This window comes from Lithobates pipiens, unplaced genomic scaffold (genome assembly GCF_037356315.1).
Source record: "Lithobates pipiens isolate NorthernLeopardFrog02 unplaced genomic scaffold, aLitPip1_a1.2 Scaffold_1, whole genome shotgun sequence".
NCBI lineage: Eukaryota > Metazoa > Chordata > Amphibia > Anura > Ranidae > Lithobates > Lithobates pipiens.
In genome coordinates, this window is record NW_027507685.1 from 212108306 (window position 1) to 212134567 (window position 26262).

Here is a 26262-nt window from a genome sequence, read left to right on the forward strand (position 1 = left end):
AATTGGTGGCTACATTTTTGCCCCACTGTTATATATATATATATATATATATATATATATATATATATATATATATATATATATATATATATATATATATATAGCTATAGATATATATATATATAAATAGATATATATATATAGGTTAGATGATAGATAGATCACGCACACAAACATATATATACACACATATATACACATACATACATGCACAGAAACAAATGATTACGTCTACAATTAGTATATTTTTAAAGCTATTACCTTTTGCAGCAGGTTTCTTTATTTCTTGAATAATATTGCTTGCTGTACATGCAGTATATTTCCTGCTCAATCTGCTATCCAATCCAAGTTGTCTCGTATTATGTAAACCGGAGCTCAATGTTTTAAACTTTTGTATTGTGTAACCCATGTCCAAAGTTTTTTGTCAATAAAATCTATTTTTATGAAAAATCTCTCTTTTTGACTTACTTTTGCTGCTGGGAAATGAATGGCTTCACAATATGTAACAAATGGTAATAGTAGTATCCTGTACCATCATCCATAATTATATAGAATAAAGACTTGGGGGTCTAGTCCCCAACCAAATTTATTACTTTTGTTGCTAAAAAAAACTCCATGGGGAAACCTCAATGTGTTTTTTGCTAAACTAACAAAACAGACCTTAGTTTACAGACTAACTTTACTAAAATACATCAAGCTTGTGTATTATAAGGGTATTTTTATTTAAAAAGTATAAATTCGCCCGGAACACCGCTTTAACCTTCCTGGCGGTATGATTAGTTCCGATTTTAGGTGCTGAAAGCGGTACAATTATTTTGCATGGAAATTTGGCGTTTTATATTGTAGTCCTGTAATTCTTAGGAATAACTCTCTTAAATCTGTTCAAACCAGAGTCTAGCAGACATCCCGGGTATGATAAAGTTTATAATATAATAAATAATAATAAAAATTATTCAATAATGTAATCAAATCCAAAAACACTGAAATTGCTCATTTGCAGAATTGTCGCTGTCATTAAATTTAGTGTTTGATGACGAATTTCCCCACAAATTGCTATCGCTCGATTCTGGAAGTGATTATAATTTAGTATCGCTGTTTTCTAGTTGGTCTAAAACTACTTTTGACATAAAGGGACACTTTTTGGTTGCTATGGACAATCTCCAAATTCCAGGCAGAAAAAACAGTATTTATAATATAAAAGTGCATGCAGGGCACTGGACAGACCACTAGGGACAAAGGGGGTGTGTAATTTTTTTATACAGTACTGTAATCTGTAAGATTACAGTACTGTGTGTGTATTGTGTGTTTTTACTTTTTTGAATTTGGCGCCGATCTCCGCTCCCGTGTGCCGTAACGTCGCAGGGAATGGAGCTCGGCGGCATTCGGGCACTGTGTGAATCGAGTGGAGGACGGCTCAATCACACAACGCGGAGGACATCGCTGGATCCAGGGGGCAAGGTAAGTAACTTCTCCCTGTTTCCTCCCTGTATCCAGCGATGCGATCCCGAGTCTGGCTCGGGGTTACCGCTCGTGGTACTGAAATCCCAGCCTCAGCTAGACTCAGGATCACCGCCAGGGAGGTTAAGCACTTTGGGGTTGATTTTCTAAAAATGGAGAGTGCGAAATTTGGAGCACCTGTGCATGGTAACAATCAGCTTCTAACTCCAGTTTGTTTAATTAAGTGGAAGCTGAATGGTTTCTATACAGAACTGCATCAGATTTTGCACTCAGTAAATCAGGCCCAAAGTCATTTTATGGCAAATTACTGAAGATAACCAGCTAATACTTTCTCTTGCCACTGTATGTGTTGAAACAAAAGTGTGACGGAGGAAAACCCTACTTTTCCATCCGTCTGCGGATTGGATCGGATGAAAAAAGACTCTACAGTCCATCTTCATCCGATCCCCCATAGAGGAGAGCGGTGCTCTGACAGGTGCGTCCCTGCACAGTGTGCAGAGACAGACCTGTCATCTGCCTGCTCAGTGAGGATCGATGGAGAGATCCCCCGCTGAGCAGAGCGGGCTCTCTACAAGGACACGTCCGTGTGAAGGAGCCCTTATAGTGCGTAATTACTTTTTATATACTAAGTTTCTCTTTCATATAGTATAAGAATTAGTTCAATAGAGTCTTTTGTCATCTTGCATTCCAGCACTGTGGGAAGATGTCCAAAATGTTTGCTCCACCTATATTATGAAACCTTCTGCATAAACAGACAAAGCTTACCAAACATTTACAGTTTTTTGCACATATAATCAGACACGGATTCACAGTCGACATGGATTTACCAGCTGATATAACTCTGCTTTTGGCTTTCCTGCTCTCCATTCTCATCTTGCATTTAGGTGTGAGGACATTTTGGAGAGGTGGGCACCTTCCACCTGGACCAACACCTCTTCCATTACTGGGGAGTGTTTTAGAGCTCAGAGGAAGTGATATTGTGAACTCTCTGCTGAAAGTAAGTTTCTTCTAAACTCCTTTAACAATGGATACAATTCACCTGTACTAAGTAATGTTATTAATGGTATAGGGCATGACTGGTCCACTGTTCACTTTTCTTTAAGATTAATCTAAAATAATCACACGGACATTCTTGATATTTTTATTACTTAGGTATCGGCCATAGCTTGCCAACTGTAAATTAACCATCAAACCAGTCAACATATATAGCCAACACCAGATCCCTTTTGCAGTGCTGAGTGGCGAATCTCAACTTTCCTTACTTATTAGGAGTCAATTCAGCCCCCAGCCATCTAGGTTAGGTTCAAGGGGCTTACTAAGGACATCCTGCTCCCCATTCAACCGACTCCATCAGCCACTTGCCACCTCAGCCCGCAAAAGGGATAACCGCCAGCTGTGACAATAAAATTGGTTCGCAGCAAACAGAAATTCCGTAAACCAATAGTAAACATTGCAACCAGAATTTAACTAAATCAGTATAGAACATTAACACAACAGACACAACACATAGCCCAAGTCGATTTATTTATTTTTTAATTATTGATTTCATTTAGTTCCATTTTCCCCCTTTTTTTTATAAATAACAACAAAGTACAGCAAAAAAATGTAGGGAGAGTGGGGACTTGTTCCCTCATGAGAATTGAGGGATCATTAATTCACGTGATGCAGAAGTCTCCTCCTTTTTACTTTTTCCCACCAATAACCTGCCACCAAATTGACACCACCTCACCAACCACCCCTTAGCCATTGCTTAACCCTTTTTACGCCAATGTGCTGCTCCAAAGGAACTGTCTCTAGTCATGATGCCTACTGTGTTTATAACACAGGGTATTGCTGGAGTTTCCAAACTTTCTAAACAAAGGGCCAGTTTACTTTTATTCAGAATTTTTTTTTGGGGTGGGGGGGAACTGTGGCCATCGGGAGAAGAAATTGCCCTGGCACCAGCAGGAGTAAGCAGTGCATTATGGAATTAGGGCAGGAATAGTCCCATCGTTGATGTTAGTAACAGGAATTATGCTCCATTGTTAGTGTCTTGAATCAGTGGGAGGAAAACTGCCCCAAGAGCCAGGTAAGGGCAAGCAATGGGTCGCAGTTTGGAGAATACAGATATAGGGCCTTAGTTATTACAGTGTCTGTAAGTGGATCTGTCTGTGTTGCCCCTCAGCAACCAGATTCAAGTAAGCAATTGTATAGTATGAAGTGTTGTTTGTACCTAAAGTCTCTAGAATCAATGCCAAGCAAGATAAGGAGGGAATGAGAATTCCACACCTACATTTTTGTTTTTAGATGCGGTTATCCTTTGAAAGGAAACATTTGCTTAAGACCCCATACACACTATACAACTTTTGTTGTCACATTACCTTCAGGTTTACCAAAACCATGTAGTACAAGGGCCTGCCTGATTGCATACACATTGAAACTCTTATGCCGCGTACACACGAGCGGACTTTTCAACATCCAAAGTCCGAAGGACCGAGTCCGTCAGACTATCCAATCGTGTGTGGGCTGCAACGGACTTTTGATTCACCAAAGTCTGACGGACTTTAGAATATGGAACATGCTTCAAATTTTCCCGAAGGAACTCCGCCGGACCCGGTCCCCTTCGAAAACTCCGCTCGTGTGTATGCTACTCCGACGGACTAAAACCGACGCTAGGGCAGCTATTGGCTACTGGCTATGAACTTCCTTATTCGAGTCGGGTCGTACGTCATCACGTTCGAATCCGTCGGAGTTTAGTGTGATTGTGTGTGGCCAAGTCCGTTCGGCCGAAAAGTCTGTCAGAACTCCGTCGGAATTCCAGCAGAACTCCGACGGAACTCCTTTGGAAGTCTGTCGGACTTAAGTCCGCTCGTGTGTACGGGGCATTAGGCTGCATTCACACCTGAAGGTAGCGTTTTCGGTCAGAAAATCTCGCCAATTTACAGCGATTTTGCTTAATTTTTTACCGTGATTTGTGGTATTTTTTACCGCACTTTGCTGCGATTTTGTGAAGGACAAAAGGTTAAAGCAATTGTAAGGGTAATTAAAAAAACTAAAATAACAAACATATCATACTTACCTCCGCTGTGCAGCTCGTTTTGCACAGACTGGGCCTGAGCCTCGTCTTCTGGGGTCCCCCGGTGGTTCTCGCGGCTCCTCCCCACATCAAATAACCCCCTAGGAGAAACGCTCTCCTGGGGGACTACCTTGCGGGCACACTCACAAGTCCATAGAGGCAGAATGCAGGACTCGGCCCCGCCCCCCAGCGCCCACGTCATTGGAATTGATTGACAGCAGCGGGAGCCAATGGCTGCGCTGCTATCAATCTAGCCAATCAAGAGCTGGGAGCCTGTGGAGAGAGGGACAGCACGCTGCGCCAACTGAATGAAGGGGTTCAGGTAAGTAAAATGGGGGGCTAGGGGGCTGGTGACTACCTGGTGTTTTTTCACCTTAATTCATCCTATGAACCTTTAAAAACCCTTTAAGTAACAGAAGACCCAAAGCCAGACACCAAAACACATTAAAGGGGTTGCAAACCTTTGTGTTGTTTCACCTGAAAGCGGAGTTCCACCCATATTTTAGTTTATTAAACGTCAGCAGCTACAAAAAGTTTAGCTACTGACTTTTAATAAACCGACACTTACCTATTCCACGGTCCAGCGAAGCGGCCTGCCCGGAGGCTTGCTACTCTCCCCCTCCTCTCCTCGGCACCTCCATTGATACTGTGGGCACCCGGCCATGACAACTTATGGCTTTGCGTCAGGCGCACGCACTGCCCATGCACGAGTCATGCTGCACTCTGCTATTGGTAAGCCGATCTTCTGGGACCCAAAAAATGACATGCCAAATGTGGCATGTCGGGGGGGGGGGGAGTGCTTAACGCGGAAGGTCCACTTTTGGGTGGAACTCTGCTTTAATTCATCATATGCATTATGGTGAAAAAACACAAAGTTTATGTAGCACTAACCCCCGAAGGAGCTGCTGGTTATTTTTGGGCTTACCATTACCTACTGTTCTCCTTGTGGCACATCTAGGGGATGTCCCGTGGTAAATAGCCCAGTAACTTGAGACTGACAATAGATCCACTTGAATGAATTTTATTTGAAAAACTCAGTCAGAGCTTTCACACTGGAGACACAGCAGCGGCTCTTTCAGGGTGCTTTGAAGGCGCTATTTTTAGCGCTGTAGCGCCTGCAAAGCACCCCACAGGGACGCACTGTCTCTCTGCCTGGGGTTCTTGGCTCTTGATTGGATAGATTGATAGCAGCGCAGCCATTGGCTCTCAAATCCAATGACGCGAGCACTGGGGCGGGGCCAAGTCATACATTCGGCGGCTATGGACGTCAAATGCTGGACTCGGGAGCGTGCCCACAAGATAACCCCCTCAGGAGAGCGCTTCTCCTAGGGGGTTATTTGATGTGGGGAGGAGCCACAAGAGCTGCCGGGGGACCCCAAAAGATGAGGAATGGGGCCACTCTGTGCAAAACGAGCTGCACAGTGGAGGTAAGTATGATATGTTTGTTATTTTTTAAAAAAATTAACCCTTACAATCACTTTAAATATACTATATCAGTGGCAGCTGGTGCTCAATATTTTGGGGGGGAGTAAACAAACTCCCCCCCACTGGCACCGCCACTGCCAGCGACCCCCTCCTCACTCGCGCCGCTGCCACCACCCGCCGCCACCACCCCGGCAACCCCCCCCGCAGGTGACAGACGGGAAGGTGGCAGGCTTATCTTACGAGAGGACGAGGGGTAGGGCTGCTGCTTCTTGCTTCAGCCGAGGGAAGAGCCAAGGCTTCTCCTCCCAGCTGAACAGAAAGTGGGTCCTAAGACTCATGGAGCTCCTCAACAGGCACTTTCATTGGCTGGGTCGATATGATGTCACTTCCACACATGCGTGGAAGAGCTGTCAGATTTGGTATGTCTAATTTCTACAGTGGGCTGTTATCCTGCATATTAAAATAATTTGTTATTTAAAGCTTATCTAAACCTAAAAACAAATTATTAACATATTGCAGCTTACCATTTCTTAAAGTGTTAACCTCAGACGTGAAATATGAACAAAGCATATACATCTATAGTGTGTAATTGTCTCAATCCAGAGCACTAAGTGTCATTTCTGTCTGCTGCATTCTTCCTCTGCATGAGTCACTTTTGACAAGTTTTTCTGACACCAAGAGAAAAAAAAGGTGACAGAGGAGGGAGCTCCAGCACACAGGCTATGATTGACAGTCTCAGCTCTGTTCCGGGGTGTGTTGTGTGAAGGGGGGTGTATCCCTTCCCTCCAATCAGATCCCACTAAGCTCTGCACAGTGTAGCTTCAACTCTCTGCCCCCTGCCTCTCAGAGTTGAGAGATTCTGTGTAAATTCTGCACTTTGAACAAATGAAGAGGAGAGATGGGTGCAGATAACTAGGTATAATTTATGTAGGAGTATTTGTTTCATCTTTGTTTATCATCTAAGGATAGTCACTTCATTGGGTATATGTAAAGATTTACAACCACTTCAAACACTTACAGACGACACACCACGTATATACGTTGCTACTTTGACGTTAAATACTGTTGTTATGGCAACAGATAGTCCCATATTCTGTAGTTCCTAGCTTTCACTTATACGTCATAGTAAACCTCAGATTACATGTGTTAATGATCATAGCTTTAATGCATTGATTGAGTAGCGTGGTCGATTCATTCCAGACGATCAAAATGTCATCTATATAGTGATAACATGTAAAAGTTTTGTCTGTGAATTGTGTAAGACTATCATCCAACAAGAAAGACTGCACCCACTCCCCCAGATACAAGTTGGCATAAGATGGGGCGCAGCTTGTCCCCATTGCCACACCTTTTACCTGGAGGAAGTGAGAGCCATCAAATGAAAACACATTATGAGTAAGTATATATTCTGGGGAAAGGGGTACAAACTCATTGAAAGCCTGATTGTGATTGGGATATGGCATGTCCCATAGCCAAGATGCCCAACTGGTGGGGGATGAAGTTATAAAGAGCTTCAACATCTGCAGCCACCAGTAGGGCATCTGGCGGCACCACCAATTCCTCAAGGTTTTGAAGAAGGTGCATAGTGTCTCTAATATACAAAGGTAAATTAGTAACATATTATCTAATTTGTTCGTCAATGAATTTGCTTAGATTTTCTGTTATCCCACCTCGGTCTTCCTGGGGGATTTGTTTTCAATCCTATGAATTTTGGGTAAACTGTAAAAAGTGGGTATCTTGGGATGAGTGGTTCATATGAAATCTCAGATTTGTTTGTTGATTATATTGTTCAAATATGCATTATCAGCCAAGAGGTACAATTCTTTATTGTATCTCTCAATTGATGATATAGTGATAGGTCTGCACTACTCTTTATTGTTAAGGATTTTTAGACACATAGCTTTATATTGAAAGTTGGACAGTTTAACCCTATTCCCTGCCTTGCCTACTGACTTCATCATTAGCTGATGTTTATTGCTCAGAGTTTGTATAGCCAATCCGTATTGGGCAGACATATTGTCTACATCTGAGGTATTAGTATTAAGTTTCATAATTTATTTTGTTGTTGTTAAGTATCAGATAAGACCAGAACTGTGTGGACTGCAACAGAGGAAACCCAAACGTGTATAAGTGAAATATGATTTATTAAAGAAAGTGAATAATATAAATACAACCACACAGTGCAATAAACCAACCAACAAAGACCCCCAAACAACAACAGACAGATATGTACAATTAATGGGAAATGCAAGGACCATAAACGATAGGCAGGCCAGGGTCATACACAGGGAGATCAGCAGATAAACAAGGGCAGTCCAGAATCAGAGTCACAAGCCAGGCCAAGGTCATACACAGGGAGATCAGCAAATGGGGTAAGGAACACAGGACAGGGAGAGGATGGACGGATCAGACTGCAGGACAGGGATAATGGTAACAGGTGGGACAGGGTAGGGACCAGGACAGGGAAACAGGATAAGAACCACGGGTCACAGGTTCAGGGCAAAGGAATAGGTACAGAATCAGGATCGCAAGCAGCAGGTCAGGGCACAAGGAACAATACCAAGGCGAGGTGTGTGTGCCCCTGCCGGGTATTTATAATGGCTGCTGTCAGTCATGTGACGCCTGACTGCAGAAGGCAATACCTGCTCCATACTGCCAGGATCCCTCCGCTGGTGGACACCAGTACTGCGGACCAAAGCTGACATAATTCCAGCAGGAGACACCTGCTGGTGGATCGCAGTACTGCATGCCAAATGATTGATATTACCAGCGGAGGGAACCTTTCCTGACAGTACCCCCCCTCAAAGGAGCGACCTCCGGACGCTCCAACTAGCAGTTGCTGGGGAAAGTCCATTGCGTCAAGCTGGGCTATGAGCAAAGTCACATCAGGTTGGGTAACGGGCACTTCAAGCAGGGCAGCAGACAGAAGCACATCGGACCGGGAAGCTGGCACATCGGGCTGGAAGGCAGGCAACGACACGTCAGGCTGGAAGGCGGGCAGCGGCACGTCAGGCTGGAAGGCGGGCAGCGGCACGTCAGGCTGGAAGGCGGGCAGCGGCACGTCAGGCTGGAAGGCGGGCAGCGGCACGTCAGGCTGGAAGGCGGGCAGCGGCACGTCAGGCTGGAAGGCGGGCAGCGAGACGTCAGGCTGGAAGGCGGGCAGCGAGACGTCAGGCTGGAAGGCGGGCACTGGGACGTCAGGCTGGAAGGCGGGCACTGGGACGTCAGGCTGGAAGGCGGGCACTGGGACATCAGGCTGGAAGGCGGGCACTGGGACGTCAGGCTGGAAGGTGGGCACTGGGACGTCAGGCTGGAAGGCGGGCACTGGGACGTCAGGCTGGAAGGCAGGCACTGGGATGTCAGGCACATCAGACTGGAAGGCATCGGACTGCAAGGCCGGGACATCAGACTGGAAGGCGTCGGACTGCAAGGCCGGGACATCAGACTGGAAGGCTTCGGACTGCAAGGCCGGGACATCAGACTGGAAGGAATCGGACTGCAAGGCCGGGACATCAGACTGGAAGGAATCGGACTGCAAGGCCGGGACATCAGACTGGAAGGAATCGGACTGCAAGGCCGGGACATCAGACTGCGAGGCCGGGACATCAGACTGCGAGGCCGGGACATCAGACTGCGAGGCCGGGACATCAGACTGCGAGGCCGGGACATCAGACTGCAAGGCATCAGACTGCAAGGCCGGGACATCAGACTGGAAGGCCGGGACATCAGACTGGAAGGCATCAGACTGGAAGGCCGGGACATCAGACTGGAAGGCATCAGACTGGAAGGCCGGGACATCAGACTGGAAGGCATCAGACTGGAAGGCCGGGACATCAGACTGGAAGGCATCAGACTGGAAGGCCGGGACATCAGACTGGAAGGCATCAGACTGGAAGGCTGGGACATCAGACTGGAAGGCATCAGACTGGAAGGCCGGGGCATCAGACTGGAAGGCATCAGACTGGAAGGCCGGGGCATCAGACTGGAAGGCATCAGACTGGAAGGCCGGGGCATCAGACTGGAAGGCATCAGACTGGAAGGCCGGGGCATCAGACTGAAAGGCCGGGACATCAGACTGCAAGACATCAGACTGGAAGGCCGGGACATCAGACTGCAAGACATCAGACTGGAAGGCCGGGACATCAGACTGCAAGACATCAGACTGGAAGGCCAGGACATCAGACTGCAAGACATCAGACTGGAAGGCCGGGACATCAGACTGCAAGACATCAGACTGGAAGGCCGGGACATCAGACTGCAAGACATCAGACTGGAAGGCCGGGACATCAGACTGCAAGACATCAGACTGGAAGGCCGGGACATCAGACTGCAAGACATCAGACTGGAAGGCCGGGACATCAGACTGCAAGGCATCAGACTGGAAGGCCGGGACATCAGACTGCAAGGCATCAGACTGGAAGGCCGGGACATCAGACTGCAAGACATCAGACTGGAAGGCCGGGACATCAGACTGCAAGACATCAGACTGGAAGGCCGGGACATCAGACTGCAAGACATCAGACTGGAAGGCCGGGACATCAGACTGCAAGACATCAGACTGGAAGGCCGGGACATCAGACTGCAAGACATCAGACTGGAAGGCCGGGACATCAGACTGCAAGACATCAGACTGGAAGGCCGGGACATCAGACTGCAAGGCGTCTGGCTGGAAGGCCGGGACATCAGGCTGCAAGGCGTCTGGCTGGAAGGCCGGGACATCAGGCTGCAAGGCGTCTGGCTGGAAGGCCGGGACATCAGGCTGCAAGGCGTCTGGCTGGAAGGCCGGGACATCAGGCTGCAAGGCGTCTGGCTGGAAGGCCGGGACATCAGGCTGCAAGGCGTCTGGCTGGAAGGCCGGGACATCAGGCTGCAAGGCGTCTGGCTGGAAGGCCGGGGCATCAGGCTGCAAGGCGTCTGGCTGGAAGGCCGGGGCATCAGGCTGCAAGGCGTCTGGCTGGAAGGCCGGGGCATCAGGCTGCAAGGCGTCTGGCTGGAAGGCCGGGACATCAGGCTGCAAGGCGTCTGGCTGGAAGGCCGGGACATCAGGCTGCAAGGCGTCTGGCTGGAAGGCCGGGACATCAGGCTGCAAGGCGTCTGGCTGGAAGGCCGGGACATCAGGCTGCAAGGCGTCTGGCTGGAAGGCCGGGACATCAGGCTGCAAGGCGTCTGGCTGGAAGGCCGGGACATCAGGCTGCAAGGCGTCTGGCTGGAAGGCCGGGACATCAGGCTGCAAGGCGTCAGGCTGGAGCAGGTTGATTGATGTGGAGGCAGGTTGCGTTACTGGCAGGATCAAATGGGTAGGAAAGAACTTCCGTTTTTTTTTTAGATTTAACTACTGAAGGCCTGTAGGTAGCTGCAGATCTATAGGTAGGGGATGAAGCAAACTGGAGAGAAGGGTTGGAATATGGCAGGGAAGAGGTAACAGTGGCTGGGGGAAGTTCTTGAGGGATAGTGGGCCATGGGAAAGAGGCAGTTGGATTAAAGGCAGGATATGTGCAGCAGGAAGAAACAGGGTATTGATATTTGGTGGGGAGTAGAGTATATTGGGCTGAAACTGAGGTTGCCATAGGTGATGGAGGAAGAGACTCTTGGGCAGGCAGGTGTTTGGTAGCAGAGATGGTTTGTTGTGGGCTGGCTGTGGCTGATTGCAAAATACCAGACCATGCTAAAAGTAGTGGTTGCACAAACTGCGGGTTACATACTGCCTGTCTGACAAGGGATTGTACGGAATCAACACATTCTATTATCATCTGTTGGGAACAGGCTGTGTAATGCTCAAAAAAGTAAGGGGAATCATCTTCCAGAAGCCATACCAGTGATGTGACTTGATTAATACTGAAAGGGGGGAGAAAAATCATCCTGGCCCCCTGGGATGCAGGGCAGGGCCAGCTCTGTGCAGATTTGAATTAACGGCTGAACATCCCCAAACAACATACAGCCCTGATCAACCCAGGAGTGAGCTAAACGAATGGTTTCCATCAGCTGATCACTGGTCCACCCTTTCAGTGTCTGGCGGAGATAGTCACCACTCTCAGACGCCAACAAAGCATAATAACGAATCACTTCTAAATTCATTTCTGTAAGCAACCTGAACCAAGATGGTTCCTCAGTGTAGCCACTTCTGGTCAGGGATGGCCTTGGTATTCTGTTAAGTATCAGATAAGACCAGAACTGTGTGGACTGCAACAGAGGAAACCCAAACGTGTATAAGTGAAATATGATTTATTAAAGAAAGTGAATAATATAAATACAACCACACAGTGCAATAAACCAACCAACAAAGACCCCCAAACAACAACAGACAGATATGTACAATAAATGGGAAATGCAAGGACCGTAAACGATAGGCAGGCCAGGGTCATACACAGGGAGATCAGCAGATAAACAAGGGCAGTCCAGAATCAGAGTCACAAGCCAGGCCAAGGTCATACACAGGGAGATCACCAAATGGGTTAAGGAACACAGGACAGGGAGAGGATGGACGGATCAGACTGCAGGACAGGGATAATGGTAACAGGTGGGACAGGGTAGGGACCAGGACAGGGAAACAGGATAAGAACCACGGGTCACAGGTTCAGGGCAAAGGAATAGGTACAGAATCAGGATCGCAAGCAGCAGGTCAGGGCACAAGGAACAATACCAAGGCGAGGTGTGTGTGCACCTGCCGGGTATTTATAATGGCTGCTGTCAGTCATGTGATGCCTGACTGCAGAAGGCAATACCTGCTCCATACTGCCAGGATCCCTCCGCTGGTGGACACCAGTACTGCGGACCAAAGATGACATAATTCCAGCAGGAGACACCTGCTGGTGGATCGCAGTACTGCATGCCAAATGATTGATATTACCAGCGGAGGGAACCTTTCCTGACAGTTGTCATGACCAAAAATGCCCCTAGATTGATATTTGAATTTGAAGAGGTAAACTTGTCTGATTTCTTTTTCAATTTAGAATTGGTACCTTGACTTTCAGTGTGAGTGGTGATATGTGTATTGAGGAGCCAATCAATATCTACTCAATCAGTCAGGTCAGTGTCACCCTGTTTGTTGAGTAGAGTGATTAGATCGTCCAAGGCTTTATCGTTTTTAGAGTCTTTGTTTCTTTGGATGTCATATCTTTGCTATACATGCTTTTAAGCATGAGTTTTCTAGAAAATAGTTTTTGCGATGTTCAAGCGTTCTGGTGTGAACCCAACGGGGGTAATCCAGGCCAACTTTACCCAGAAGGAGGAAGTGGGATAATGGTTTAACCTCCTTGGCGGTATGATTATTTCAGATTTTTGGTGCTGAAAGCTTTACCATTATTTTTCATGGAAATTTGGCGTTTTATATTGTAGGCCTGTAATTCTTAGCCCTTGTACACACGGTCGGAGATTCCGAAAACCAAATCCGTCGGAGTAACTCCGACTGATTAATTCTGGAAGATGTCCGGCAGTGATGTTGCATAAACACGGTCAGACTAAGTTGTCGGAAAATCTGATTATACATAACGTGATGACGTTATTTCGTTACGACGGGACTACGTTCAGGCTAGTAGCCAATAGCTTTGGTCTAGGAATTTGATCTGAGCATGCGTGGCACTTTGTCCGTCAGAGTAGGCTACACATGATCGGAGTATGTTCCGATCGGAGCATTTGGTCGAAAAATTTTACCGGCAAGTTGGAAAAATTGGTCCGTCGGATATTGTGGCGGAAACAGTCCGATGCAGACCACACACAGTCGGAAATATCCGACAAAACGGTCCGATAGGAAACATTCCGAGGGAATCTCCGACCGTGTGTACAAGGGCTTAAGCCCCATACACACTATCAGTATTTCTGCTGAGTTTTTCCTTCAGATTTACCAAAACCATATAATATGAGGTCAAACTTTAGAAGTTTCAATGTGTATGCAATCAGGCAGGCCCTTCTACTACATGGTTTTGGTAAATCTGAAGGAAAAACTCAGCAGACAAACTAATAGTGTGTATGGGGCTTTAGGAATAACTCACTTAAATCTGTTCAAACCAGAGTCTAGTAGACATCCCAGGTATGATAAAGTTTGAAGAACAAAATTATAAATTATAATATAATAAGTAACTATAAATAATTATACCAAATAATAGTATAATAATAATAAAAAAAATGTAATAATGTAATCAAATCAAAAACACACAGATCTCCCCACAAATCACTATCGCTCAATTCTGTGAGTGATTCTAATTTATTAATCGCTGTTTTCTAGCTGGTCTAAAACCTCTTTTGATGTAAAGGGACGGTTTTGGTTGCTATGGACAATCTCCAGTTTCCAGGCAGAAAGAACAGTTTTTATAATATAAAACTGCATGGACACTGGACAGAACACTAGGGAAAAAAGGGATGTGAAATTATTTCATTACTGTATGTATAGTGTTGTGTAGGGATGAGCTTCGTGTTCGAGTCGAACGTACGTTCGACTCGAACATTGGCTGTTCGGCCGTTCGGCGAATTCCGAACGTTTGGGCCGTTCGCGTCAAAATTCGAGTGGCGCGCGCGGACCACAATGCACTGCGGTGGCGCAGTGCATTGCTGGCTCATGATTGGCCAAGCATGCACTGTGACCCCGGATGCTTGGCCAATCGCAGCGCCGGCAGCGAGGAGAGCCATGATTGGCCACAGGCATCCTGCCTGTGGCCAATCATAGCTCAGGCTGTGTAGTGCACGCCCCACACTATATAAGGCCGCCTTTGAGACGGCCTCGTGTAGTGTGTTAGCATCTGAAGCAGTGGGTGTTCTGTGTACCTTCAACACAGTACACACCGATCGTTTTTGGCTGATTTCCTATCTTGCTGCTGTGTAGTGGTTGTTGTCTGTGCCCTGACCGCAGTATACACCACTATATTCACCTCACCTATATAGCTAGTGATCTAGCTTTAACCACTTAACAACTGCCCATTGCCGATTAACGGCTTCAGGGCGGTTGTTTAACTCTGAGAGGCTGTTAATTAACGGCCTCCCAGAATTCTGCTCTCGCGCGCCCCCTGGGGCGCGCACTCGAGAGCATCCGTGACCGCCAGGTCCACAGGACCCGGCGCATCACGGATCACGGTAAACGGCCGCTCGTCGCGGCCGTTTACCACGTGATCGCTCCGTCAAATGACAGAGTGATCACTTGTAAACAAACCGGCGTCATGTTATGACGCCGATTCCTCCCTCCCCTCTCTGTACCGATCGGTACAGCGGAGGGGAAAGAGATCGGTGTCAGCAGCGATGTGGGCTGCATCTGCAGTGCCCACATCGCTGCTCACCGAATTTAACCCCTCAATTCCCTGCCAATACTCTGCAATACCAGTGCATACTCTGCAGTACCCTGCCATTACTCTGCAGTACCCCGCCATTACTCTGCAGTACCCCGCCATTACTCTGCAGTGCAGTACCCTGCCATTACTCTGCAGTACCCCCCATTACTCTGCAGTACCCCCCATTACTCTGCAGTACCCCCCAATACTCTGCAGTACCCCCCAATACTCTGCAGTACCCGCCATTACTCTGCAGTACCCCGCCATTACTCTGCAGTGCAGTACCCTGCCATTACTCTGCAGTACCCCCCATTACTCTGCAGTACCCCCCAATACTCTGCAGTACCCCCCAATACTCTGCAGTACCCGCAATTACTCTGCAGTGCAGTACCCTGCCATTACTCTGCAGTACCCTGCCATTACTCTGCAGTAACCCCCATTACTCTGCAGTAACCCCCATTACTCTGCAGTACCCTGCCATTACTCTGTAGTACCCCGCCATTACTCTGCAGTGCAGTACCCTGCCATTACTCTGCAGTACCCTGCCATTACTCTGCAGTACCCCCATTACTCTGCAGTACCCCCCATTACTCTGCAGTACCCTCCAATACTCTGCAGTACCCCCCAATACTCTGCAGTACCCGCCATTACTCTGCAGTACCCCGCCATTACTCTGCAGTGCAGTACCCTGCCATTACTCTGCAGTACCCCCCATTACTCTGCAGTACCCCCCAATACTCTGCAGTACCCCCCAATACTCTGCAGTACCCGCCATTACTCTGCAGTACCCCGCCATTACTCTGCAGTGCAGTACCCTGCCATTACTCTGCAGTACCCCCCATTACTCTGCAGTACCCCCCATTACTCTGAAGTACCCCCCAATACTCTGCAGTACCCCCCAATACTCTGCAGTACCCGCCATTACTCTGCAGTACCCCGCTATTACTCTGCAGTGCAGTACCCTGCCATTACTCTGCAGTACCCTGCCATTACTCTGCAGTACCCCCCATTACTCTGCAGTACCCCCCAATACTCTGCAGTACCCGCAATTACTCTGCAGTGCAGTACCCTGCCATTTCTCTGCAGTACCCTGCCATTACTCTACAGTACTCCCCATTACTCTGCAGTAACCCCCATTACTCTGCAGTACCCTGCCATTACTCTGCAGTACCCCGCCATTACTCTGCAGTGCAGTACCCTGCCATTACTCTGCAGTACCCTGCCATTACTCTGCAGTACCCCCATTACTCTGCAGTACCCCCCATTACTCTGCAGTACCCTCCAATACTCTGCAGTACCCCCCAATACTCTGCAGTACCCTCCAATACTCTGCAGTACCCCCCAATACTCTGCAGTACCCGCCATTACTCTGCAGTACCCCGCCATTACTCTGCAGTGCAGTACCCCGCCATTACTCTGCAGTACCCCCCATTACTCTGCAGTACCCCCCAATACTCTGCAGTACCCCCCAATACTCTGCAGTACCCGCCATTACTCTGCAGTACCCCGCCATTACTCTGCAGTGCAGTACCCTGCCATTACTCTGCAGTACCCCCCATTACTCTGCAGTACCCCCCATTACTCTGAAGTACCCCCCAATACTCTGCAGTACCCCCCAATACTCTGCAGTACCCGCCATTACTCTGCAGTACCCCGCCATTACTCTGCAGTGCAGTACCCTGCCATTACTCTGCAGTACCCTGCCATTACTCTGCAGTACCCCCCATTACTCTGCAGTACCCCCCAATACTCTGCAGTACCCCCCAATACTCTGCAGTACCCGCAATTACTCTGCAGTGCAGTACCCTGCCATTACTCTGCAGTACCCTGCCATTACTCTGCAGTACCCCCCATTACTCTGCAGTAACCCCCATTACTCTGCAGTACCCTACCATTACTCTGCAGTACCCCGCCATTACTCTGCAGTGCAGTACCCTGCCATTACTCTGCAGTACCCTGCCATTACTCTGCAGTACCCCCCATTACTCTGCAGTACCCCCCATTACTCTGCAGTACCCTCCAATACTCTGCAGTAACCCCCAATACTCTGCAGTACCCGCCATTACTCTGCAGTACCCCCCATTACTCTGCAGTACCCCCCAATACTCTGCAGTACCCCCCAATACTCTGCAGTACCCCCCCAATACTCTGCAGTACCCGCCATTACTCTGCAGTGCAGTACCCTGCCATTACTCTGCAGTACCCTGCCATTACTCTGCAGTACCCCCCATTACTCTGCAGTAACCCCCATTACTCTGCAGTACCCTGCCATTACTCTGCAGTACCCCGCCATTACTCTGCAGTGCAGTACCCTGCCATTACTCTGCAGTACCCTGCCATTACTCTGCAGTACCCCCATTACTCTGCAGTACCCCCCATTACTCTGCAGTACCCTCCAATACTCTGCAGTACCCCCCAATACTCTGCAGTACCCGCCATTACTCTGCAGTACCCCGCCATTACTCTGCAGTGCAGTACCCTGCCATTACTCTGCAGTACCCCCCATTACTCTGCAGTACCCCCCATTACTCTGAAGTACCCCCCAATACTCTGCAGTACCCCCCAATACTCTGCAGTACCCGCCATTACTCTGCAGTACCCCGCCATTACTCTGCAGTGCAGTACCCTGCCATTACTCTGCAGTACCCTGCCATTACTCTGCAGTACCCCCCATTACTCTGCAGTACCCCCCAATACTCTGCAGTACCCCCCAATACTCTGCAGTACCCGCAATTACTCTGCAGTGCAGTACCCTGCCATTACTCTGCAGTACCCTGCCATTACTCTGCAGTACCCCCCATTACTCTGCAATAACCCCCATTACTCTGCAGTACCCTGCCATTACTCTGCAGTACCCCGCCATTACTCTGCAGTGCAGTACCCTGCCATTACTCTGCAGTACCCTGCCATTACTCTGCAGTACCCCCATTACTCTGCAGTACCCCCCATTACTCCGCAGTACCCTCCAATACTCTGCAGTACCCCCCAATACTCTGCAGTACCCTCCAATACTCTGCAGTACCCCCCAATACTCTGCAGTACCCGCCATTACTCTGCAGTACCCCGCCATTACTCTGCAGTGCAGTACCCTGCCATTACTCTGCAGTACCCCCCAATACTCTGCAGTACCCCCCAATACTCTGCAGTACCCGCCATTACTCTGCAGTACCCCGCCATTACTCTGCAGTGCAGTACCCTGCCATTACTCTGCAGTACCCCCCATTACTCTGCAGTACCCCCCATTACTCTGAAGTACCCCCCAATACTCTGCAGTACCCCCCAATACTCTGCAGTACCCGCCATTACTCTGCAGTACCCCGCCATTACTCTGCAGTGCAGTACCCTGCCATTACTCTGCAGTACCCTGCCATTACTCTGCAGTACCCCCCATTACTCTGCAGTACCCCCCAATACTCTGCAGTACCCCCCAATACTCTGCAGTACCCGCAATTACTCTGCAGTGCAGTACCCTGCCATTACTCTGCAGTACCCTGCCATTACTCTGCAGTAACCCCCATTACTCTGCAGTAACCCCCATTACTCTGCAGTACCCTGCCATTACTCTGTAGTACCCCGCCATTACTCTGCAGTGCAGTACCCTGCCATTACTCTGCAGTACCCTGCCATTACTCTGCAGTACCCCCATTACTCTGCAGTACCCCCCATTACTCTGCAGTACCCTCCAATACTCTGCAGTACCCCCCAATACTCTGCAGTACCCGCCATTACTCTGCAGTACCCCGCCATTACTCTGCAGTGCAGTACCCTGCCATTACTCTGCAGTACCCCCCATTACTCTGCAGTACCCCCCAATACTCTGCAGTACCCCCCAATACTCTGCAGTACCCGCCATTACTCTGCAGTACCCCGCCATTACTCTGCAGTGCAGTACCCTGCCATTACTCTGCAGTACCCCCCATTACTCTGCAGTACCCCCCATTACTCTGCAGTACCCCCCAATACTCTGCAGTACCCCCCAATACTCTGCAGTACCCGCCATTACTCTGCAGTACCCCGCCATTACTCTGCAGTGCAGTACCCTGCCATTACTCTGCAGTACCCTGCCATTACTCTGCAGTACCCCCAATACTCTGCAGTACCCCCCAATACTCTGCAGTACCCGCAATTACTCTGCAGTGCAGTACCCTGCCATTACTCTGCAGTACCCTGCCATTACTCTGCAGTACCCCCATTACTCTGCAGTAACCCCCATTACTCTGCAGTACCCTGCCATTACTCTGCAGTACCCCGCCATTACTCTGCAGTGCAGTACCCTGCCATTACTCTGCAGTACCCTGCCATTACTCTGCAGTACCCCCATTACTCTGCAGTACCCCCCATTACTCTGCAGTACCCTCCAATACTCTGCAGTACCCCCAATACTCTGCAGTACCCGCCATTACTCTGCAGTACCCCGCCATTACTCTGCAGTGCAGTACCCTGCCATTACTCTGCAGTACCCTGCCATTACTCTGCAGTACCCCCCATTACTCTGCAGTACCCCCAATACTCTGCAGTACCCGCCATTACTCTGCAGTACCCCGCCATTACTCTGCAGTGCAGTACCCTGCCATTACTCTGCAGTACCCCCCATTACTCTGCAGTAACCCCCATTACTCTGCAGTACCCTGCCATTACTCTGGAGTACCCCCCAATACTGTGCAGTACCCTGCTATTACTCTGTAGTACCCCCGCCAATACCCCGCCAATACTCTGCAATACCCTGCCATAAATTGCCATACCCAGCCATACTCGGAGATACCCAGCCATACTCGGTGATACCCTGAAATACCCAGCCATAGACGCCCCCCACCCCTCACCGCCCTCCGGTGCTTCTACCAACTCGCCAGTACGATCAAAGCCAGAATCTTTTTTTTATTTTTTATTTCAGGCTTCCCAGCCTAGAGGTGAGATGTGGGGTCATATTGACTTCCAGATTTCACTGTAAAGAGGACCTGTGACCCCATATTCCTATTACAAGGGATGTTTACATTCCTTGTAATAGGAATAAAAGTGATCAAAAATATATTTTTGGGGAAAAAAATGTCAAACTAAAATAAATAAAGTAAAATGAACAATAAAAAATAAAATAAAAAAATTAAAGCGCCCATGTCCCCATGTGCTCGCATGCAGAAGCAAACGCATGCGTAAGCCCCGCCCACATATGAAAACGGTGTTCAAACCACACATGTGAGGTATCGCCGAGAACGTTAGAGCGAGAGCAATAATTCTAGTCCTAGACCTCCTCTGCAACTCAAAACATGTAACCAGTAAAAAAAAATTTTAAGCGTCGCCTATGGGGATTTTTTAAGTAGCGACGTTTGGCGCCATTCCACGGGCATGTGCAATTTTGAAGAGTGACATGTTTGATATCTATTTACTCAGCCAGATATAACATTAAAACCGCAAGCAGTTTTAAATGGTGTTATTTCCGTTTAATGTCATTTTGTGCAGGGACTGTTCTAAACACGGGAAACATGTGGCACTTCACAGGCATACTACAGACACCCCCCAGGCACCATATTTAAAGGAATATTTCACCTTTTTTTTTTCACTTTAATCGTCATTAAAATCAGTGCTCCCGCCAAAACGGCAGTTTTTAAAACTTTTTTTTGCAGTGACCCATGTCCCTTGAGGCAGGAGGCAGGTCCCCAAACCCTTTTTAGGACACTATCTTGCATATTAGCCGTTAAAATTAGCACTTTCCATTTCGAACGTTCGAGTCCCATAGACTTCAATGGGGTTCTAACGTTCGTAACGAACGCGGGGGTCGTTCGCAAGTTCTGGTGCGAACCGAACCGGGGGGTGTTCGGCTCATCCCTAGTGTTGTGATATGGCTGAACCGGGGTGACTCCATCTTTATAAGTTCATATAACATTAACTTGGGTTAACCTGTTAGTTAGTTCAAACTCTGTATTTACAGACTGTAGCGGTTTTCCTGTAAAGCATACATATAATAAAATATAGCTTGCATAAGCAGTTTTATTCTGCACTGTCTAAATAAAGAAATTGTGTCTCAATATGTCTGGGCCACCCCAGACATGGCATGGGGAAGCAGGACTCATGACTGTGACTCATGAAAGCAGATGACATAATCAATGATATGTAATGATATATAATGTACATCTCTGTATTAACCACACCCATGTTCTATGCATTGATTGGCTAATAATAGCACATATAAATTGTAGGCCCGCCCAGAATTAAACCAGACAACCTCTGAACACCAACTTTGACTCATCTCTTCTTGTGTTCAGAAAAATGCTGTCTCCTTAGTACTGCAGTGCTAAGCAGGTTTCGTAAAGTGTGGTAATTGCCGTAATTACACCTAGCTGTGTGTTTCACTTTTTGAATTTGCTGCCGTTCTCCGTCCCCATGCGTCGCAGCGCTCACAGGGAACGGAGCCCGGCTCCATGATGAATTGAGTGGAGGACAAGCCGCTCACACAGGGGGGAGCCATCGCAGGATCCAGGTGACAAGGTAAGTAAGCTCTTCCTGGATCCTAGGATGCGATCCCGAGTCTGGCTTTGGGTTATCGCTTTTGGTTCCAAAATTCCACCCTGAGCCAGACTCGGGAATACAGCCAGGGGGGTTAATGGAAAGCGTACTCAAGATACAGGTTTTGATACTTTAATGTATTTGTTGTGGTACGTTTTAGTTAACACTATTTGTGTCACATTCTGTTCTTTTATTAACCACTTTAACCACTTTATTTACCTCCTTTATGACCAGGCCATTTTTTGCTATTCAGCACTGCACTACTTTAACTGGCAATTACTTTGTCATGCAGCACTACCCAAATAAAATTTATATAATTTTTTCACACAAATGGAGCTTTCTTTTGGTCATATTCGATCACCACTGGGTTTGCTATGACACTATACTGGTAATGGTGGGGGTCAGCGATGTATGGTGGAACTGTGATAGTGTAGCAGGCAATCTGGCACTAGCTGACGCTGGCTGGGAGGTACACTAACTGACACAGACATTAAAAGTGACACTAATAATGTGATCACTGATAATATTATACACTGTCACTGTACTAATGACACTGACTAAAAAGGGGTTAACATCTAGGGGCAATCAAAGGGTTAACTGTGTGCATAACAATGTGCAATGTGTTCTGCATTTATTTAAAGGGGTTGTAAACCTTGTGTTTTTTCACCTTAATGTATCCTATGCATTAAGGTGAAAAATACGTGGCAGTGACTGGCCCCCCAGCCCCCCCGTTTTACTTACCTGAGCCCTGGAACTTGACCCACGGGGGCGCCCTGTCACGCTGCCCGGGGTTCTTGGCTCTTGAGTGGATAGATTGATAGCAGTGCAGTCATTGGCTCCGCTGCTGTCATTCAAATCCAATGACGTGGGCACCGGGGGGCGGGGCCGAGTCATACATTCGGTGGCTATGGACGCCGTATGCTGGACTCGGGAGCACGTCTGTAAGGTAACGACCTCGGGAGAGCGCTTCTCCTAGGAGGTTATCTGATGTGGGGAGGAGCCGTGAGAGCCACCGGGGGACCCCAGAAGACGAGGTTCGGGGCCACTCTGTGAAAAACAAGCTCCACAGTGGAGGTAAGCACAGGCATACCGCACTTTTAAGTACACAATGGGGTTTATTTACTAAAGCTGAAAAGTGCAAAATCAGGCTCACTACTGCATAAAAACCAATGAGCTTCCAGGTTTTATTACAAACGCTTAATTGAACAAGCTGGGGTAAGAAGCTCATTGGAATCTATGCAGAAGTGAGCCTGAGTTTGCACTTTTCATCTTTAGTAAATAAACCTCATTGTGTACTTAAAAGTGGGGTATGCCTGTATGACATGTTTGTTATTTAAAAATTAAAAAATGAACCCTTACAATCACTTTAACTGTCTGTTTTTACTTCCTAGAACAGGGGTGCCCAACCAGTGGCCCGGGGGCCACATGTGGCCCACGGAGCCCTCTGATGTGGCCCGCGACCTCCTTTTGTGGAATTGGCAAGCCCAGATCATGGGTTGCCGACCCGCCATCCCAGAGCATCTGTGTTGTTAATGAAGCCGGCAAAGCAAACAGCTGTGGAGCAGAGCTGTATTAGCTGATGCTTCCTGTATAGCGCCGTCTCTTGGGCATATCTGTTCAGTGGTTACTGGGCTGCTTTCAAGGAACAGCATTTTATTTTGCAGGTACTATGAACAAACAAGAAAAAAAAAATCAATCCTGATTGTACACATATATGGGGTTAGGATTAAAAGCGTATACATAACATGTGCATACATACATGTAAACACACATGTATGCACACACACATACATACATACATATATATAAACACACACTTATACTGTATATATACACAAACATACACATATATAAATACACAAACACACACACACACACACACACACACACACACACACACACACACACACACACATATATATATATATATATATATATATATATATATGTGTAAAAATACACACACACACACACAAACACAGTCTCTTAGGGAACAGAGGGCACGGGTGAAGAACTCAGGCACCTTGAACTGCAGGTTTAACAAAGTCTCTATTTCCGCCCAGAGAGTAGCCACTCACAGCTGGGTACTTCAAGGTTGAACAGATCTCTAGTCAGAGATCATGACATTCAGCACGTTGACTCAAAACTTGAACAATTAACTAAGGGTGAACAGGAACCTTTTTTCCTCAGTACCTGGAACGTTTTTCGCTTCCTCAATGATACTGGAAAAGTGTGAATTTGTCAATGTCCTTCCCAACTCAGTAACCAGGCACTTCTCAGGATGCCACTGGCCGGCCCTCCTCCAAAGAGTCCTCCCCCGGTCACTTCCACGAGCTGTGGTGTCCCTCTAAGCCGAGAGCACACCCAGACACTTTGAATCCTCCCTCAGTTACTGTGCCTCGGACCAGCCGGTTCCGAGACTCGGGAACAGATGGATCCCTACCCCAGACCAGACAGGTCTACCAGGGGCCACTGACAGAAACATGTTGCGGGGTGTCGAACACCTCGAGACCGGGACCCCTCGCGGGGCTACCCCGGTCTTGAAACCAGAACAGACCACACGGGTCTCTTGAACAACTCCAGAACCCCGAAGACGTGACCCACACCTGCTTAAGTACCCCCTCTCAGAATCCTCAGCGAGCCCTGGCACTCCCGCTGATTGGCTCCAAGAGGGCCGATACCCAAACATCCAACTAGACTTGGTTCTGGCCTGTCATGTGCACCTCCCCGTTTACATGACCAGGTAGACCATTCAAACATAGCCTGGCCAGACTGGTGTTAAGGCCTACCTACAATAATTAACCCTCAGAACCTTTACTGTCCTGAGACCAAAAACTAAATTTACAATGCGTGTGACATTTGATCCCAAATGTCATCTGCTACACATCCCCCCCAGCCATTTAGACGATGTCCCCATCGTCTGGGTAATAACCGGGGTAAAAATCCTACACAATAACAAAAATAAAGAGCGCCTGAGTTCTTGTTTTTGGTGTTGGGGAAGGGAAAGAAACATTTAACACTTATCAGAATGTCACATCAATGCTGTATGCACACCACCCAACTAACTATCTAAGCCCATCCGGACTCCTCCGATGACCTTGATAGCTGATCTCGATGCATCCTGAAAAAATAAAAAAATAATGCAAAAAGGCAATACTGTACACTATACATCCTAGAGTTTTGAAGGGCAAAATTCCGACGTTTACACAATGGAATTTCCTCCTTCATTAGCAGATGAAATGTCTTCTCTAACACATTCTAGTCATTAGTGAAAAGAAAGAAGTCTCTACACACTATCACTATTTTCTTACCGACTCACGCCACCTAGTGGTCAGGGCCACTGTAACGCAAGTCCTTTAACAACTGAACATGTTGGGCCCAAAGCCTGAAGAACTTGACATGCATTCTGCTGTAGAACCACCTGTCTAACTACCTCAGAGTCTTTGTGAATTGCAGAAACACTGAAAAAATTTAAGATACAAGGAAACTCTTCTCCTTTTCTTTCTGCAAACTTCTAAAAACTTGACTCCAGAAACAGCTCACCAATAGAACCTTGGGTCAGGTAGAGTCAGATCTTTACCTTGAGCATCCACTGTAGTGATGAAGTAAATGGCGCTTTCTTTATCCGGTTGGCAAATTATAATTTTGTCACTGTAGATCTGCTGACCGTAGCTCCAGTGTAACAAACACCCTTGAAATCTGTCATAAAGCTCCACTGAAAAGGCCTTTTTCCAAAGCGGCTTTGGCACCTTGAGGTAGTTCCAGATATCATCTTCGTACCAAGCCTCATGATTTTCCTCAGTCACAGTCATAACATCCCTGGGGATATAGGGAAACTCCAACCCAAACTCAGCAGCCACTCTTTTGTGTAACAGTCTCTAAGACCTTGCAAGTTTTGGCAGCCCACAAGCATTTCCCTCTCCAGGCGGTATACAGGAGTTTGGGGACCGCTGCACCAGCACGGCAGAGCCCCTTTTCAGTGTGGACAGTTTCACAGGCTTTGGGAGAGTCACACTCACCATGACCGGACCCGCCACGTTCAACACTCCATTCCCGGAAGTCAACTCCAACCAGTCCGTAACATTTGCACAAGTGGCGGCCACATCATCTCCCCCTGCCCACAACAACTCCTTTAGACAGTACCCCAAGAATGTCCCCATCCTCTACATCCGACAGTGCCTCTAGCTCTGAATCTCTATTTTCCTCTGCCGGCAAATAATTAGACACAGATGTACTCACGGTCAGACTCTTATCTGCAACAATCTCCTTCCGCTGATCGGATCCAACTTTGCGCAGCTTCCTTGAAGACTTTGTGCGCTTCACTCTTTCCAGTGGAGGCATGGTGACTTCCGATAGAATAGTAGAAGTAGTGTCCATCTGTTCCAGAGTGGTCTCCTCCACAGTCCCACTGGCCGGCCCTCCTACGAAGAGTCTTCCCCCGGTCACTTCCACGAGCTGTGGTGTCCCTCCAAGCCGAGAGCACACCCAGACACTTTGAATCCTCCCTCAGTTATTGTTCCTTTGACCAGCCGGTTCTGAGATTCGGGTAAAGACGGATCCCTACCCCAGACC

The 26262-nt window shown here is 47.8% G+C and overlaps 1 protein-coding gene across 1 annotated transcript in view; it reads left to right on the forward strand.

Annotated features, from left to right (window-relative positions):
* Nucleotides 1–2265: 2265 nt before the first annotated feature.
* LOC143988854 (cytochrome P450 2B4-like) overlaps nucleotides 2266–26262 on the forward strand; it is a 68689-nt gene continuing 44692 nt past the window's right edge. Inside the window, exon 1 of the mRNA XM_077488748.1 lies at nucleotides 2266–2455. Coding sequence (XP_077344874.1) covers nucleotides 2276–2455 — 180 coding nt within the window. The 5' untranslated portion in view covers nucleotides 2266–2275. The remainder of the gene's footprint in view (nucleotides 2456–26262) is intronic.